Source organism: Hoplias malabaricus, chromosome 8, assembly GCF_029633855.1.
Source record: "Hoplias malabaricus isolate fHopMal1 chromosome 8, fHopMal1.hap1, whole genome shotgun sequence".
Classification (NCBI taxonomy): domain Eukaryota; kingdom Metazoa; phylum Chordata; class Actinopteri; order Characiformes; family Erythrinidae; genus Hoplias; species Hoplias malabaricus.
Genome location: NC_089807.1, coordinates 27,394,145 through 27,414,090, shown reverse-complemented (window position 1 = coordinate 27,414,090; position 19,946 = coordinate 27,394,145). Strand labels below are relative to the sequence as shown.

At 36.7% G+C, this 19,946-nt stretch overlaps 1 protein-coding gene across 3 annotated transcripts; it reads left to right on the top strand.

Moving 5' to 3' along the window:
- Positions 1-7,337: 7,337 nt before the first annotated feature.
- Positions 7,338-19,859, top strand: gclc (glutamate-cysteine ligase, catalytic subunit). Of its 3 annotated transcripts, none has more exons than XM_066679655.1 (16): positions 7,338-7,840; positions 10,106-10,218; positions 11,151-11,333; positions 11,817-11,930; positions 12,615-12,673; positions 13,599-13,735; positions 14,046-14,120; positions 14,618-14,734; positions 14,862-15,000; positions 15,102-15,214; positions 16,307-16,399; positions 17,315-17,419; positions 17,571-17,652; positions 17,849-17,955; positions 18,070-18,190; positions 18,370-19,859. In XM_066679655.1, the coding sequence occupies exons 1-16, from the start codon at positions 7,733-7,735 to the stop codon at positions 18,549-18,551; spliced, it is 1,848 nt and encodes a 615-aa protein (XP_066535752.1). In that variant the 5' UTR covers positions 7,338-7,732; the 3' UTR covers positions 18,552-19,859. The 3 variants fall into 3 exon arrangements, with proteins under 3 accessions (XP_066535752.1, XP_066535751.1, XP_066535753.1); XM_066679654.1 differs by having other exon boundaries at positions 7,339-7,882; XM_066679656.1 differs by lacking the exon at positions 7,338-7,840 and adding an exon at positions 9,750-9,880.
- Positions 19,860-19,946: the final 87 nt, after the last annotated feature.

Genomic DNA, 19,946 nt, shown 5'->3' with positions numbered 1-19,946 from the left:
ATATATATATATATATATATATATATTATTTATTTTTCTTTTTTTTCTACAGTCTGCAGCCTAATTTTCTTCCTTGTTTCCAGTCTGTACATTTTTTTTCACTGAAGCAAAATACAGCACATAATTTTCCATCTAACAAAGCTGACACTTAATCCCATTCGTGTTGCACATCATACTGTATAGTTATGCACACTGCTGCAATAAATCCGCACATAATAGAGCAACTTTAAACCTATAAACAATGTCTATTGAAATTCAGCATTATATACAGGCATTCTCTTCAAAGGTCCTCTGAACCAACATAAAACATGTAAAGCTGTGCAGCTAAATCGTCCCCGGTGGTTCCCACTTCCTGTGAGGCCGTTGCTAAAGTGTTGCCAAGGTACAGGTGTTGCTAGTCGGTTGTTAAGCGAGTACCCACCCATGGACAGATTACACTGGAAATACAAAACACCACCACATTAAGATAACTGCCAGTAAATTTTGATTGCTGCACTTAAAAGAAACCTACTTTAAAAGAGACATTTTCTTAGACTTCCACACTAACTAAATGACCACATCAAATATACCTTAAGACCTTAAGAAATTCCACATTAAAAACTACAATTTTATTTACACTTCCACATTAAATAAAAAAAAATGACCACTACAAATAAACCTCAAAAACCTTTAAAACAAACAAACAAACAAACAAACAAACAAACAAACAAACAGCCAGTATATGTTGACTGCCACGTTTAAAAAAATCCACCTTTAATTTAGACTTTCATATTAAATAACTGGCCACTTCAAATAAACCATAAAACCTTTAAAAACAGCCACCTTAAAAGTAATTCCTCTATTTTCTCTCTCAATATTTGCAGCCCCTCTTCATCACTCACTCCCTCCCTCCTTCCTTCCCTCTCTTTCTCTCATATGCATGCACACACACAGCTCCTGCTCTGAACGATACTTATTTCAATGCATTCCTATGGGAGTGTACACCCTCCAAACAAATGCTTGTAGCAAAAAAGATATTTCCAAAATTGCTAAACCAAAGACATCACTGTGACAAGAACAGTCTGAGGATTGATTTGGTCCAAATATTAAGCAGATTGAGAATGAGAATTGCTCATTTCACGGGATAAACAGAGAAGAAAATTTGCAAAAGCCATGTGCTGACCTGCTCAGAAAATAAATTAACTCTATGGTGGTCGAGACCCTCCCTAGTGCCAAACAAATACTCATAACTCAAAACCTGTATTGTCAAACAATCTCAGATTTAAAGGTGCTGGAAAGAGGAAACGTCTCTACAATTTACAGTTTAAATGAAGTCTCTAGGTTAAAGTATAAGGATTTTTCGGGGAAATGTTCTGCTGAAAAGTGGAAAAAGCCTGCTTGGGCAGAGGAGGCAGAGTGTTTGCACTCTAGCCATCCCCATTCAAGAAAATGGAGGGATATTGAGTGAGAGATAAAATGGGACAGATGAATGTGAGTGGTCTGAAATTTGACATGATGGTAGAGTGAAGGAAATGACACCAGAATATTGGGGGGAAAACCCTTCTAAAGATTGCTATTATCAATTTCAAGAAACCCACCGTATGGTATGGTGTCTAGCTGAAATGCGTGGTACATCTCTGTACACCCTTCTCTGTGATTCACATAGATCTGAAGCTCTGCCTAGACTCTATCCACAGCGTTGCTTGCGGTTGTTGTTAGAACCTACTAATTGACTAGCACTTAGAGGGCTGGTTTTCTGCAGTTAGCTGGTTGGTGGGTTATGACATCACATAGTGATGCTGTAAAAACAATTAAATTCAATATATTTGTTGTGACATGTTTATGAACCAATGTCACGCAAAACGATATATGTCAAATGCAACCTCAGCTTCCCTCCAAAAGAAGAACTAATATGTGTGCGTCCAGGCATTGTGTCGGCCGGAGGACAGGGACCAGAAAAAAACGGGCTGTCCGACCAAAAGCCGGACGTCTGGCTAAGTGTTGGTCCGGCTGTGTGTCCGGGTCCAACCATGTGAAATTTCATGGCCCGTAGATTAAAAAAGGACTGAATTATAGCAGGGAAAAAAATCTATAGAAATGAGTGTGAATAAATGTGAGTATCCAAAAGCTGTATTCAAGCCCACATCGTAAATATAAGACGCACAATTTCCAGTTACACGGTGGAAATCTCAAAAATTGTGGGTGGAGTTAACTGGAAAATGATAGGCTGAATAAAAAATTATAAAAAGAAGAAGTTATAAGAAATTATAAAAAGAAGAACAGTATGTTCCGTGCTGCATTACGAAACCGCTACAAAGAAATGTGATGATAAATAATAGAATAGAATAGAATAGAATAGAATAGAATAGAATAGAAAGCCTTTATTGTCATACATATGTTATACATTATACATACACAGTATACATAGTACAATGAAATTGGAAGCTGCTCTTTAAAAGTGCCCACAGTGCAATATTTAAATAGAAAAGTTAGGACTAAATAACTGTGTAAAAACGCTACTGTGCACAGACAAGAATTACACATATAAGTACACAAACAGACAAATAGGACAAACAAACCAGATGAGACACTGTAAATGTCAGTTAGTGCAGATTCCCATTTAGCAACGTGATGACTTTGGGGAAGAAGCTGTCCCTGAGTCTGTTATTGTTGGTCGGTATGGACCTGTAGCGCCTACCAGAAGGCAACAGGTTAAGGAGGTGGAAGCCAGGATGGGTGTTATCCTTCAGAATGTTCCTGGCCCTACTGAGACAGCGGAATTATGATTTTTCCTGCAGTATTGGTCCTTCTGTCAGCCTCTGTGCAGCTGGAGTGCCACAGTCACAGCATAAGTCAGTAGGCTCTCTATGGTGGAGTGGTAGAAGGTCACCAGCAGGCGTGTGTGTACTTGCTCCTTTCTGAGCACCCTCAGGAAATAAAGCCACTGGTGGGCCTTCTTATCCAGTGCAGAGGTGTTGACTGTCCAAGAGAGGTCTGCAGAGATAATAAATACAGAGAAAGTGAGGGGGGGTTGGTTTACGGTAGAACGCGTGAGAGCAAGAGCGGGGACTCGCAGATATTGAAAATTCATAAGAAATGGAATTTAAAATATAAATCCACATAATTCACTACAGTTAATAATAAAAACATTTTTATTGATTGGCTAAAAGAACAATTTCCAGTTACAGGGTGGAAATCTCAAAAATTGAGGGTGGAGTTAACTGGAAAATGATAGGCTGACTAAGAAATTACAAAAAGAAGAATTTATAAGAAGTTATAAAAATACAGAACAATATGTTCCGTGCTGCATTACGAAACCGCTACAAAGAAATGTGATGATAAATAAATACAGAGAAAGGGGGGTGTGTGTTAGAAAAATAGAGAAATAGGGAAACGATTATGGAGAGAGATTGGTCAATACTTTACTAATCCATAAATTAAACACAAGTCACAAATATGTTTCACTGTTCACTGCCGCAGTAAACGATAGACAGCTAACTCTGGCTGCGGATTGGCTAAATATAAGTGATAACCAATGGGAAGTGAGTTTTCTGTTTAGGAGCCGTGGAGTATCTGCCTCTCATTCTGGCTGAGGGACAGCATGTGTCTAAAACAAATCACCAGTCTTAACAGACCAATCTCAAAAATACGAAACACAACGCGTTCAGTATCAGTCCAACAACCAACATGGCTTTTAGCGTCCTAATAGGGGATGATTTTAAAATTGTTGTTTTTTTTTGACAACCCTAGTCTGCAGCGAAATTAGGGAAGTTCACATGATCACATTTGTGGATCATACTCCATTTGTATTTGGATCCGGTGAAATGCGAAGGGAAAGTTTCAAAATCCAAAAATCCGCAAGAGGATATGAACAAATACACATCATGAAAAGCACCCGAATGACTTGATCCACAAAGATTCAACAATACATTTTAAATTCGAGATTTTGAATTTACAAATACATGAAATGTAAATTTAAAAATATATATTTATTTTCGCATAAAATTGTATCTGTGAAAACCAAAAACATGTTTATGAATGTAACTGTATTTGTACAAATTGCAGACTGAGACACAGATTGGGATGTATTCATTTGTGAAAAGTTTTGAAAAATATTCTCTCACATACGTATGTTTAATAATATAACATAATATGTTTAATCTATGGACTAACATTTACACATTTATAAAGTATTTTGAGATTAATTTCTCTCTGTAAAGAATGAATTAAATTACTGTACATGTAACAGGTTGGAGCACTGCTAATAGAACGTCTCACCTATCTTTTAGATGTGAAAGAGAATTAAACATTGGTAATCATGATGAAACATTTCATGGTTTTCAGAATAGATCACAGAAGCCTGGCCAATATGTATGAATAAATTAAAAAATTCAGAATTCAGATTGCCACAAAGCAAACATTTTGTCAGACAGAAGTCTTAATAAGACTAGTATCAGTATTTTAAATCAAAGTAAACACAATACATGTTTTGTGCGCTATGATATATTTTGAATATTGCCTTACAAAACTATAAAAGTGACAATAGAAGTGTAGTAATATTAAGTATAAGAAACAATTTTTCAAAAGGAAAATTTTACAATTCAAGACATAATCTAACCTAATTGTTTGAAAAGATTCAGTATATATAATGACATTTAAATATAGCATTGCATGTAGCCAGGTGTACATGAGTGTACTGCAGAAAAATGTTGTCACAACACAGTCCAACACTTCATCAAGAGATACAGCCTGAAAGTCTAAACACATACAAATTCTATACAAAAATCATGTAATACAATGTCACAGATATAAAGTTCTGAATTTGCTAATATTTTAAAAATAATAACAAATTGTTCAATTAAAAAAAATCTAATTAATTTCTTTAAATTATGTCAGTTAAATATACAAAATATTCCACATTTCAGGGAACAAGGATGTACTTCTCAACCCAGCTTTCACATTTGCCAAGTTTGTGTTTCCTCATTCAACAGGTATAGTTTGAAAAAAAAAATACCACACCCTGTATTCTTTCTGGAATTTTCAGGAGTGGTAACTGCCATATATGTTGTTAGTATAAACTAATATTTGATGATGTGTGATGAGCTAGGCTTTTCTAATTCTGCAGTGTCATAGTCTGTGTGGAGTTTCGAGAAATAAAGTGAAAGAGTTAAGCCTTAAGGCAGAGATTAAACTTTTGTCATTGTTTGGTGTTTTTTTTTTTTTTGGCAGCTGTCAAGACTTTTAGCGCTAATAGCTTTTCTTGATCCAACAGACAGAGTGTGTAAAATTGCTCTTAGATCAATGTAAAAGGTCAAGCAACATTCCAGGGTGGTCTACTACAAACATTGTAGTACGTGCAGACATGTTCAATGCTAAAACCAATGGAATTTGCAATGTTATACATGACATAAAATACATGCTGGAATAATCATTTTAATTACAATAATAATTATTGTTTTATTAGTATTATTTTTAATAGTAGCAGCTTGATGTAGGACTAGCCATGGTAAAGAATGTTCTTTCATCAATAGCATTCTTTGCTTTGTACAAATAACTAAGAAAAATGGCTATGGTAACAGACAACCATTTAACACAATTTTACCACTGACATCATACGGTGTGTCTAAAACTGCGCCCTATTCACTATATGGTGCACTATTTTTGGGTTCTGCCATTATTTATGAGTGTCCGAAAACCTAGTTCAGAACTTTCAGTGCACTCAAACAATCCCATAATGCACCGCAAAAGTCAGGGTACAACCCATGTATGCTAGCTGACACTAGTGGATAGCAGATACCCATAATGCACTGCGTTGCTTGGTAAAAACCTGCATGAATTATTGTCCAAAATCGTTCACTAGCGTCCTGAATTCAGTTCCCTTAAATAGTGCACTGTGTAATGAATAATATGGAGAACAGTGAATAGGGAGTCATTTCGGACACAGGGATAGACACTCCCAAAGCAGTAAATTGAAATAAATTAATTTCTTCTTCTTTTGGTTCCTGGGTTAGTTAGGTTCACGTCTGCCAATGTACACCATAATGAGAAACCATAGCTGTGGACATCTTAATTCTCCTCCTATTACTAATACTATTACTCTTCTTACTGCAACTATTTCTACTACATCTTCTCCTACTATTACAACTACTACAACTCTTCCTACTACTGCTACTATTTCTCCTATATCTACTCCTACTATTACAACTACTACACTTCCTCTTATTACTACTTCTATCACTACAGCTACTATTACTCCTACTACTACTACTATTACTACTTCTATTATTAGAGTTACTTCTTCTTGTCCTACTATTACTATTACTCTTCCTACCGCTACTATTTCTACTACAACTATTAATCCTACTATTACTACTACTACAAATCTTTCTATTATCACTACTATTATTTCTACTACTATTATAAAAACTATTACTTCTCCTTGTTCTACTATTACTCCTACTGCTACTATTTCTACTACAACTATTGCTACTACTACTACTATCTCTACAACTATTACTCCTCCTAGTACTACTATTACTTCTACTGCTATTTCTGCTATAACTATTACTCCTACTACTGCTATCACTACAATTACCATTACTCCTCCTAATATTACTAATACTGCAACTACTGATCCTCTTAGTACTATTTCTACAACTATGGCTCCTCCTACTACTATTACTATTACTATACTACAAGTACTCCCCCTCCTCCAATTACTACCATAATTACAGCTACAATTACTACTTTTAATAATTACTACAATTATTACTATTACTATTACAATGACTACTGCTATCACTACAACTTCTCCTACTCCTCCTAATACTATTTCTACTACAACTATAACAACTACAACTAGATAACTGCTACTAATAGTATTACTATTCCTCCTACTACTATCACTAGAACAATTACTCCTCTTCACCCTACTACTATTTCAACTACAACATTGTCAGCCTACTCATCCTACTACTATTACTACAATGACTACTACTACCACTACAACTAATATTCCTCCTTTCCTTCCTACTATTACTACTACTATATAATAACAGCATTGTCCTTTTAGAGTTTTAAAATAAGTTTTAAAAATTTAAATAATATTTATTTATCCAGTGCTAGGTAACATGTAATTGATAAGTAGTTTGTGCGTGGATTTTTGCTGTGTCATGATTACGAACAGCTTGAGTGCGGTAACCGTAGTAACAGCTAGAGGCGCGCGGCGCGTTCATTAACCCGCAGTGACCCGCGCGGCGTCGGGAGCGCGCCGCTGCTGAGTCACAAGATGACGCCAGTCACGTGTTCTTCATCCGCGCGCTGTGTGTGTGTATGTGAGAGAGAGAGAGAGAGAGAGAGAGAGAGAGAGAGAGAGATTGAAAAGGGGGGAAAGGGGACAGGACGCCGGAATCCAGTGTACGCTCGCGCTCTCATACACGGAGCTGCTGTTTTAACCCTGTGCTGCTCGCTCCTAAGTTCAGTGTCGGTTTCACCTGCTCTCGCCGCCGTTACGGTGTGTTTGGTGTCGCTCTGCGCGGAGGAGACGTATTCAAATTCCGTTGAAAGGCCTCTCTCTCAGTGTGTCCGGTGAGAGCCAGCTAGGCGACCACAGCGCACTTTAGTTTTTATTTTGTTTTCGAATCTTTCAGGTCCGTGTCCCCGAAAGAAGTCCCGTCTCTCCGCCGTTAGTCCCGTTAACGAGCGCGAGCACCGAGAGCAGCGAAGTGAGCAAGTCCGTTATTAAGAGTGTGCTATGGGCTTACTGTCTCAAGGCTCCCCACTGAACTGGACCGAGACCAAGAAGTATGCGGACCATGTCCGGAAACACGGAATTCTGCAGTTCCTCAACATCTACAACAAGGTGAAGGACCGGCAGAAGGATGTGCTTAAATGGGGCGACGAGGTGAGAGACCCGGCTTTAACGGCAACACACAGCCGCACGTGCGTCTCCGTATCCTCGTTTCACACCACGCCATGTACGGGAGACTGGAATCCAGCTTCGCGCTCGTACTTTTTGTTCCACGTTAAATGATGCAGCGGTTACATTCTAGCGATTTAACTTAACTCGTTATTGATGCAGTTCCACCTTAAACGAAGCAACACTTGCAGTCTGACGAATTAATTTGGCTTACTACTGCTGCAGCATTTAAGGTGGAACGGAAAATTCTATTACAAAGCTAATAAATAGAAGACCAACTTTAGTTTGATATTTTAACGTTATTGTCTTCAGCCTCTAATGTTACTGTATTTCAAACGCGGATCTGTGTCCATTATGGACATATTCGCCGTGATGTAACTGTGAACCGGAGTTACGTGTTCTGTGCCCTATAGAGCAGGACATGTAGGACGAAGAAGCATCATTAGCTTGTTGCTAATATTCCTGTCAGGCTTCGCTTCAAATGGCTTCCTCTTCTCTTTGTAGTGCACCATGTAGGTTAGGAATAACCTGTTTCTTCACCCAAAACAGTGCGCTGATCGTATAATAAAGATACATTTTAACCATATCCATAAATTATACGACTTCCTGGCTATAGCTGAGTGTCATGTTTTGAGTATTTTAATCACTTTTGAAGTACACTACGAAGGGAATACGGCGCCGTTTGAGACACGACCTTAGAGTCATCCGAGTGGCGAGCAGGTGCACAGTTTACACAACATTTTGAATGAATTTATCATATGAATGAATATCATATGAATTTACTCTAAACAGCCAACACGTGAATGACAGGAAAACCTGAGTTGTCTTCACTTTTTTTAAACTAAATGTGTTTACTATGATATGTTATGGTTGCTGAAATTTAAACGTGCAACATTCGCTTTGCAGCCCAGACATAGACATTAAGCAGCTAAAATAGTGTTTTTTAAAATTGGTTTTGCGATGTCATAATTCCGTCCTGTTCAGCCTACATAAGGCCAACCTTGTCCACTCAATTTACAGTGATAAGGAATATTTCCGTCAGCACTGCTTCTGGACGGTGGCAAAATACAGGGGCAGTCAGTCAGGTCTATTTTATTTACATTCATCCGTCTTGGCTAAGAAGAGTTTAGAAACTGGTCATGTATAAATGTTCTTTGTATGTACAACCTCAAACATCATAAAGTTGGACCTCAAGGAAGTGGTAAAATATGTAGGACATGAATCCTCTCTTTCCAAAAATGAATGCTCAAACGTATATAATGTGAATATTGCTCCTGTTGTTGTTACATGTGTTGTATATTTGAATGGGCTAAAGTCAGTGTACATATTTTACTGGTGTATGCGCCGCTGTTGCACACTACAACCATTAATTCTATGTTAGTTACATTTTAATAGGTGTGCCTCTGGAGTGGAGTTGTACCTGTGTGGTTAACATCATTTATGGGTAATAAAATACAGCTGAGCCATTAAGCTGGAGCATTGAGATGTAAAAACTTGTGTCTTGGAGAGCCAGTGCTGAGTTTGTGGGGGAAAACAAACAATATACAAATAAATAAGGTATTTAAAAGTATTTTACAGTTTTACAATTATACATTTCATACTTCAAAACACATCAAAGGTTAGAGTCTAAAAAGTGTTCTCACTGAGTAAGGTATATTTCTGATGAGTCAAATGAAACTTTTCACTCTGTGGGTAAAACTTTAAGCTGCTCTGGGTTACTGTATTGTGAATAGAAATTGTCTTTTTGAGGTCTGGTTTTGGACCCAGATGACGTCTCAACTGAGATCCTACATTCTCCACACTTCACTGTACAACTTCATAACAGCTCTGGCCAATTTCCAGCGGACCGGAATGCTGTTGTGTTTGGAGTAATCCCTCGGTCAGACAGCGGACTCAGTACTGTTGGGATCAAAGATGAGGAGAGCAGGACTGGCGAGGGAAAGAGGCTGTGGTGATTTCAAATTTCGCCATGAAAAAACTACAGTTCGTATCAGAACGGTGGTGTGCTGTATGGAATGAAAATTATTAGGAAGTTTGTCTATTAACTGAGGGTGAAGTGCAGTTTGGACTTTAAAACAATCTTAATTTCAGGCCTCTACATACTATCACACAATGACATATATGGCAGAATCCAATTTTTAAAGAAGAAAAATCTTAATGTAATCTTAATCAGTCTGGAATTCACATTCACTGTTCTGTTATTTTTAGGTGGAGTACATGCTGATGGAACTTGATGACAAGCATGAAAAAGTGCGTCTGGTTCTGAATGGAAAGGAGGTCTTGGAGATACTTCAGGAAAAAGGAGAAAAAATCAACCCCAAGTGAGTAAAGGCATAGAAATGTGTTTACATTTTGCCAGAGGTTTTTTTTTTAATTTTATTTATTTTTTATTTTTATTCCCCCCCCCCTCTCCCCATAGGTCAACACAGTGAATTGTGTTTCTTTGATTTAACCAGTTACAGACTTTAACAATGAAAACTGGAATGTTTTCCCTTGTAACACTTCCAGGATTTATAATGAATAGCCATTTTGTCTTTTGTATTTCCTAACTGATTTCTTGCCATAGCAAACCTTAGTCAACATAATTTGTCAAAGCAGCACATGCGTTTGTAAGTAATTCAGAGAGTATTTTTATAAATCCTCCCCCTCCAGGGTGTGTTCCTGCCTTGCGCCCAATGATTCCAGGTAGGTTCTGGACCCACTGCGACCCTGAACTGGATAAACGCTTACAGACAATGAATGAATGAAAATGAATGTTTATAAATCCATCTCTGTTTCAAGTGAGTGCATTGGGTCAGAAGTCTGAATGGCCAAGTGCTTCACATACTGAAAAGTATACAACAAATAGATCATTATCCCACATAAACAAAGCAATTTCCCTCCAGATGTCGATGCCAAACCTCACTTTGTTTCAAGAACATGTTTGTCCTGTCCCGCTACTCAAACAGTTGTCTGTCTCTAATGTCTGAAACGTATATATGCTTAGTTGTTTGTAGAGACTTACATAATGTCTTTGCTGTTTTGGGTCTATTTATGTTTGGTGGTTTATTTTTGTTCTGTGTGTGTATGCACACGCACTGTTGTTTCTTTGTTTTGTTTTTTTAATCCACCTAAATGGAGGCCAGGTCTGGATAGCATCCATTTGCAAATGAGCTAAAACCTATTTATTTGCATTCTTTCTTCCTGGTTTTGTTAGTATTCTTGTTTTATGTGTCTATTTAAATTAAACATGTCTGTCTTTCATGATTTATAGCCATCCGACCTTGTGGAGGCCAGAGTATGGCAGCTACATGATTGAGGGCACTCCAGGCCAGCCCTACGGGGGAACAATGTCCGAGTTTAACACGGTGGAGGACAACATGGGCAAGCGGAGGAGGGAGGCCTCATCAGTCCTAAATGAAAATGAAACTCTTTGCACCATTACATCATTCCCCAGGTAATGTTGGACATGCAGTGGCTTTTTAGATAACTTGGAGCAAATAAATGTTTTGATAAATCAAACATTTGGAAAGTTCTTAAATTTTGGGATTGGTTTCCTTTCCTTCTTTAACACTCAAAACTTTACATATTAAGATCTTTTCAACAAAAGAAGCACGATAATAGTTTTACCTTTTTATAAATAATTAAATATAAATGAATAAATAAATCTGTATATGATGTAAACCATAGAAACTTTACATCATCGCTCTTTAAAGAAATATGCAAATTCTATTTTGTCACTGAAGCATAAAATCTGCATCTGGCTGCTAGAAGAACTTATGTTCAGAACTCTCAATTTTTTTTAAAACTGGTGGTAATTCAAGTCACAATGTAGCAACAAAGGAAACTTGACATGCAGTAAAAACAAATTGCTGTTACTTAGGGAATGTTTCTTATCAATTTAGCTGTCTATCTTCGTAATATTTTGAAAAACTTTCAGGTTAGGTTGCCCAGGCTTCACAAAGCCGGAATGCAAGCCGACTCCTGTTGAAAAAGGAGTGTCCAAGTCACTCTTCTTCCCGGACGAGGCCATCAATAGGCACCCCCGATTCAGGTGGGAATTCTGCACTCACTTCTTTGTTTTCAGTTGTTTGCTTGTTTACTGCAACCAGCAGTTTTATAGCATGGCTGATAGGAAGGGAGCGGCCTTTGAGACAGCCCTGTGAGGTTGTTTGTATAAGGGTGAGCTCTGTGAGGCATTTAAAATGGATGGGGATTAAGGGAAGCCTGGTCCCTTCCCACAGAAAAAATGCCCACAAAGCTCTGAAGGATGGGTATGGGCATATCCTCATAGTCCTGAGCATTTTTCAACATGCAACGGATGACATCTTTCTCAGTATAATGTGTTTTTTAGTATTTTATTGTACAGTTTCTTAATAGTATAGTTAATGTGTTTCTTGTGTGAATGCAGGGTCATTTTACAGCTCTTGGAAACTCAGTAACTACAGTGTGTGCATAGTTCAAAGTACCCCACTGGTTTGTTTGGTTTTATTTTTTAATTATTATTATTTTTTTTTTTTTATTGTTGAATGAAATGGAGAAATCTCTTGAGGCTGTTCATACTAGGGACTGAATGGTCTTGATCAAATTCAGACCATTTAAAGCAACTGCATATTAGTACAGTTTAAAACATTATAATAGCCAGTCATTATAACTGTGCAGCTATATATTTACTATGGAGGTTATATAGGCTGTCACAGTTGTGTGTATTAAGATACATTTTTACCATCTCTTTCAGCACTTTGACCAGAAATATTCGCCACAGGAGGGGAGAAAAGGTGGTGATCAATGTACCAAGTGAGTTAAACTTGTGCCCTTTAAAAGAATTATGTTGAATGAATATATATTTTAAGTTTAGATTAGTAATAATAAATTATAATTTGGTACACTTTGTCTTGCGATGGTGATTGTCATGAGAAGAAATAGTGCATAATTCTTCCTTGACCCTGAAAGCTGAGACAAATGTAACCCATACTGTGTGATCATTTGAGACTCTGATGACACTGAGGCAGCTTGAATTACTGTTTATTTCATGCTGTAGCAATGGCTTAGTCCCCAGTGCCTCCTCATATAAAACAAAAAGGGCACAACCAAAGAATCTTTTTATACAATGCATAAAGCAAATGTTCATTTTACATAAAAGTTAAACTTATTTTGTGAATGTGGTACGGCTGGCCCAATTAATATTAAAGTTGTATTTTGACACTATTTTCAGAGGCTTTGTACAAAAATTGTTGGCTAAAATTAACAAATATCAGAAAGCTTCAAAATGAAATGGGTGTTGTTGCAAATTCCTCTGAAATTTTGTACAAAAAAAGGCTCTGGCCCCTGATCAGGCTGAAGCAGTTACAGAAAATGAATGAAAGGATTAAAAACTTACCATCAAAGCAGAAATTATAGGAGAAAGTTTATCACTGTTAGTCTTAGAATAGTGCATGAGCTGTACAGCAGCTAGAGTTTTATTAGGCCATCCATTTTGTCAAAACATTATTGCTGTCTCCGGTATATAAATCAGTATAAACAGCAGTAAAGAACTGCTGGTTATACTGAAACCAAGGTGATTTTAAGAATGAGTATTCAGATGTGAAAAGTCATAAATTTCAAACTTGGTAAAATACCAGCTTTAAAATGTGCCACTTTTTTGTTTACTTGGCTATGTAATAAACCAATACTGCAGTGTGTCTTTTGGAGCTGATCAACATTTAGTATCTTTCTTTCATAGTCTTTAAAGATAAGAACACTCCATCTCCATTTGTGGAGACATTTCCTGAAGACGATGGAGAGGCAGCGCGTGCTGCACTCCCGGACCATATTTACATGGATGCCATGGGCTTTGGAATGGGCAACTGTTGTCTGCAGGTACAGCCAGATTTGTTATACAGCAGTATTGAACAAATCAGTGTTGCCAAAAGTCGGTTGGTTGTAGTGGGTGGTTGGGGGATACTATTGCAACTAAGGCAAAAGATTGTGGCATGTTTGAGCACTGCTAGTGCTGTGTGTGGGAGTGAGAGATCTGCAAAAGGGAGGCACTGTAATGTTCAGAACCACTAGGTTAGATAAACATTTATTTCTTGTAAAGACATTCATACACTTCTATTTTCTAGTTTCAATATTAAAATCTACTTTTTTGCTGTGTGAAAGCTTGCAAGCCGTTCTGCTATTATTGTAGGTGACGTTCCAGGCTTGCAGCATCAACGAGGCACGATACCTCTATGACCAGTTAGCTACGTTCTGTCCCATTGTGGTAAGTGAAACTGCAATATTTTTCTTCATCATGTATATCAATATTTGTTTTCAGTTGTTATTAGAAGTTTCAAAATTTATTGTGTGTGTAGAATAAACCTTTTTGTAGATTGACTCAAAAAATTAGCCTGTTTATACACATCATTCTATTCTCAGTTGTAAAACTTTAATTTCCAGCTTTTCATATAATTAATTTGTCAGTTACACACATATAATAACTATTATTATATCTAAAAGTAGCAGAGATGCAAGTAGTTATATCATAGCGAATTGATGAGTATGTCAGGATGACTCCGAAAACATTCATTTCAGCCTGTTGCTAGAGTTTCAAAAGAATCATATTGCGATGGTCTCATTCACTTTCACATAGAAATGTGTAGTTTCAAAAATATATTTTTATGTGCTGAAGACTACATCATGTTGGCACTTGTTGTTTATTGTTGGTCACATTAAATATTTAGTTAAAAAAAATTAATACATGTTAAAATATATATGCAGATGGCTCTCAGTGCTGCCTCACCATTTTACCGTGGCTACGTTTCTGACATTGACTGCCGCTGGGGTGTGATCTCTGCCTCTGTGGATGACAGGACCCGTGAAGAGAGGGGACTGGAGGTGAGCACACTTAAAGAATTAAAGCTTGTCCATACAATTCATGCCATGCAAATGTTCTTGCCCTTCACTGGCAAATTCATCTAACATATTTTGCTGATTTTTTTTTTTTGGTCCACTTACTTTTCAGCCACTGAAAATCAACAAATTCAGGATCCACAAGTCAAGATATGACTCAATTGACAGCTACCTCTCTTGCTGCGGTGAAAAGTACAATGATATAGAGCTGACAAAAGATGAGGAGATCTACAAACAGCTTCTTGATGCAGGTACAGCAATAACCTGTGACATCAAAGTCAAAAGTCCAATTTACTTGTCATAGTAACAGGTTCAAATTAACTTTGGTTTTGTTCCTTTGGCATTTCCTCAGGGATAGACAAATTGCTTGCCCAACACATTGCACACCTATTTATTCGGGACCCACTATCACTCTTCGAAGAGAAGATTCATTTGGACGATGAGAATGAGTCTGACCACTTTGAGGTATTTAAAGTGTAATTAGTCGTTCTTTAAAATAATAGTACAATAGTAAATGTAAAAATTACAAACCACATTTCCAAAAAAACACAATAATGTGCAAATAATTTAAACCCTATATTTAACTAAAAATGGTAAAAAAAAAAAAAAAAACCATGTCTAACTATATTTTTGTGTTAAATTAATTTGACGCAACACCTTCCAAAAAAGCTGGAACAAGATGTTTACTGCTGCGCTGCACCATTTTTAAACAACACTCAGTATACATTTGTGAACTGAGGAGACCAATTGCTGTAATTTTGAAAGTGAAAACTTATCCATATCTTATATAGGATTTCTGCTGTTAACAGCTCAGGCTCTCCATCAAACTGTCCATCAAACAACTGCAGCTGTTGTTTTTAATGGGTAAGAAGGCCTTTGTAAACCCGCAGAATGTGGATTGGCCTTGTCCTTCTGAAATAAGCAAAGACTTACAAGAAAAACATTATCTGGATTGCAGCATGTTGCTGGAAAAAACCTGTATATATCATTTAGCATTAACAGTGCAAGTCACCTGTACAATGTGCACCAATGCTCCCTAATGCCATCACAGATTCTGGCTTTTGAATTCTACGTTTATAACAAGCCGGATGGACCCTCTCCTATGGAGGACAGGGCGTCCATGTTTTTCAAAAAGAATGTCTAATTTTGATTTGCTGGACGGTATTACTACATCTTAAATTGACTTGGGCTCAGGGAAAATGGTGGAGTTTCTTCATCCAGTTTGTTTTGGGTTCATCCTTTAAATTTGTGAGTCATTTTCTGAAATATTTCTGAACCCTTTTATTTGTACTAGAACATGTGCCAGTATTTTGATGTCTCTCAACTTTTCTGGAATATGTTGCTGGCATGAAATTCAAAATGGCAAATATTTAATTAAGAATGTTTGAATTAAATACAGTGTTTAAATGATTTGCACATTTGTTTTTATTTATTTGATTTTGCACAGTCTCCAACTTTTCTGGGTTATGCAGTAGAAATTGTTACACTCAGTTCAAGATCTAAATTAATATAATGTTCCTTTTGAATTGATTTATTTGCTCTATCTGATATGGACAGAATATTCAGTCAACCAACTGGCAGACCATGAGGTTTAAGCCACCTCCTCCAAACTCTGACATAGGCTGGAGAGTGGAGTTCCGTCCAATGGAGGTATGTGCAACTAGTTTTTGGCCTGTTTTGACTTCCATTTCCCAATCTGAATTTCTAAAATCTAATGTCTCATGGAAGTTTGCATGTGTGTGTATTGCCATGGATAGGTTGAAAGAGGAAAACATGTATGTTGTACTGTGACAAATAAAGACGTGTTTACATTTACTTTCTGTAACATTTTTCATTTTCTTCCACATGGCCGTGTGGATACAAGCATTTAAAATCACGTACTAAGGGGGAACACAATTATCTATTGCTTGATGGTAGTATTCAAATTTTATGTTTGAAATTGATCTATGAAATTGTTTAAAGCTCATGCTTCCCAACCTGGTCCTGAACATGATCTGGGTTGATGGCGATAGAACAACACTACAACTAGCAGTTTATACTTTAACCAGATAAAGATTAAGAATATCTGCCTTAATCAGAACCACTGCTGCCCTCTAGTGGATGGTGTATGATTTTGTCTATCACGAGAGGTCGAGAAGGAGTGTGAGAATAATTATTAATTTATTTGGAATAACATCTCAAAAGAAGTAATCATTTCAGTTCGTCTTGCTCATATTACAGTCACAAAATGCTAATCAACATTTGAGTGTATTAAGTATAAGCCCCCAAAGTATAATAAGATCTATTCAAAAACGTAGTAATCAATGAGATCAGGCCTAACAGGCTAATACAAGTAAAATGTGAAGATTCTCTGCATTTTCTGTATAGCCTAAATGTTCCAGTGATTTAACCTTATGTTAATAGCTTGATTTGTAATAGAATTGGTCCCTGGGGTGTCTAGAACTTCCATTCCTTTTTGGCTGATGCTTGGTAAAATGCAAATCCAAGTTTGTCCACTTCAGGAAATACTGATAATTTAGTAATTTGCATATAAGATATCGGTAAATAATATTTTCCATTCCATAGGTTCAGTTAACAGATTTTGAGAACTCTGCATATGTTGTGTTCATTGTCCTCCTCACTCGTGTGATCCTGTCCTACAAGTTAGACTTCCTTATTCCCTTGTCAAAGGTTAGTGCTATGTTTATTATTTTTTGAATACAGATTTTATTTAAATCCTTGCACTTCTGCAATCTCTACCTAACATCTAATGATAAACTTGACATTTTCACTGTGGCAATTCAATTCTTTTGCTTGCATTATTTGGGTTTGGGTCTTTTAGGTTGATGACAACATGAAAGTTGCCCAGAAGCGAAATGCTGTGCAAGAAGGAATGTTTTATTTCCGAAAAGATATTTTTAAAGGTGAAGAAAATACTCAACCTCTTATGTTTACTGTCATTTTCTTGTATTGACTTCATCAAGAAATTCCTCATTATCATTTAAATTTTCAAGTTAATAATGGAAATATCTAGAGATAAATTGGTCAAAATGCAAAAAAGGGCTCAATCTGCCTGGCTTTGAAGTCTGATGTCCTCTGTTTGCATTCATTTTCTCAAAGGCTGCAATCCAGTATTTGACTCCACAGCAGCACAAAATGGCGTGGAGAGTGATGGAGACAGTGAGGAGTATACATTGATGAGCATTGATACAATCATTAATGGCAAGGTATGGCTTACTTGCCCAGATCTCTGGGAAACATTTTAGTGTTTTATAGGCAGCTCTGGACAAAGAACAGTATTTCATATTTGTCTGAAAATCACCATTATGTTCTGTCTTAAGGAGGGAGTATTCCAGGGACTCATTCCCATCCTGAACTCCTACCTGGAGAACATGGAGGTGGATGTAGACACACGATGCACCATCTTAAACTATCTGAAGCTCATAAAGAAGCGAGCCTCTGGTATGAACATGGTCTTATACAAACACTGCACACTTTTTGTGCGTAATCATGGCAGTCCCTGCAGTAGTACATTTAGGCTTGCTGTTAAAAATCACAAGTTGGTAATGTATTTAAAAAAGAGCTAGTATGTGATTCATAAATTAATCTTGTATTTTCTGTTGCATGGTAATTATCTATAGGAGAATTGATGACCATGGCCAAATGGATGAGGGAGTTTGTTGCCAAGCATCCGCAGTATAAGCAAGACAGCGTCATCACTGACAAAATAAACTATGACCTACTTCAGAAGTGTGACCGAATTTCTAAGGGTCAAGAGGGGTGCCCTGAATTGATTGGTGACCCAGTCAACCGAGGAAAATGAAGCAATTGGAAGATGTTTGTTGTCATTATTCAAGTCCCATTTTTTGCATGAAAACTGAAGACCAAAATGTTTGATTAAAAGAAGAGTGGTCCAGAAAAATATGCATTTATAAGGCTACTTAAAAAAAAAAAAAGAAGAAGAACAGCATGTAGGGATTGCAGGGCTCAGCCAAATGCCTATTGAATATGTATATATCAGATTTTTATGAACCTGAAAATTATTTTAATATCTGAAAAGATCAAATATGTAATTGAGATAGTGTGTACATATTTCCCACTTGTTTCTGGCTTCAGATCCAACTCTGGGTTGGTATGAGTTTATGTACATGTAGCAAACACTAAATTTGTACATTAGTGAAGTTATGTTGACGTTGTTCGATTTATGTGCTGTAAATACTGTTTGTTTCATCCAATATTAACAAGTGTCTTTTCTTTTTATCATGGACAATAATTGTTGGCTCATTAGCTTGGCCTGCAGTGTCTTTGAACAGTAACTTTTACAAGTTTTGAATCCATGTTGAAATCTACTTGGAGTTTTGTACAAAAATTGAATCAGAGGTAACACCCACACTGAGGTTTTATACAAAATAAGTTTTTGAAAAATATGTTGATTATCTTGAGAAATTGCTACACTGGTACATTGCATTGTGCAATAACATTTAGGAAAAATGATGAAAGTGTATTTGGTATTAAGTTTTAGAGATCAGTTCATGAAAAAAAAAAACATCAGGTTGGATATAGTTTTAGAAGCTCGTTTCATTCCTTCTGAATTATTTACAATTTAATTTTTAGGCATTTACTGATTTAAGGCAAAATATTTAACCTTTAAGACTGTTTGGAGTTGCACAGGACTCAAATTTCTAAACACTCTTTTTGTGTTGGTGGAGAATTACACTGCTTCCAAGTCCTGTCAGAAATATAGTTATATTAGCTATAGTTATAGTTAGCGCACATGAACAACACCTCATTTCCATATTGAGGTGATTTATTTCATGAGCTCAGACTTTACGAATTTGAAGGACATCAGTAAAAAAAACAAATGACACGGCGTCCACCAGGATTGATGTTTATTGGCATATATTGTTGGCAAGCACCAAGAAGGATATTCATTAGAGCATTGTTCACCAGCCAAAAGCCACCTGAATGCATGTCATGTCACATTGTAATTATGAACTCTGAAAATGTAAGAGATTCTGAAGGGGACTTGAAAAGCAGTGTAAAAAAAATCCTTGAAAAACCATTGTGTCAGGGCAAGCCTCTGCTTCATTGGTCTCTTATCTGGTCACAAATAAAGCAATTCCTATACATATTCCTTAGAAATCACATTCTAAATGTGAAAAGATTTTTTTTTTTATTAAACATTCATTGTCTGTAATCACATATCCAGTTCAGGGTC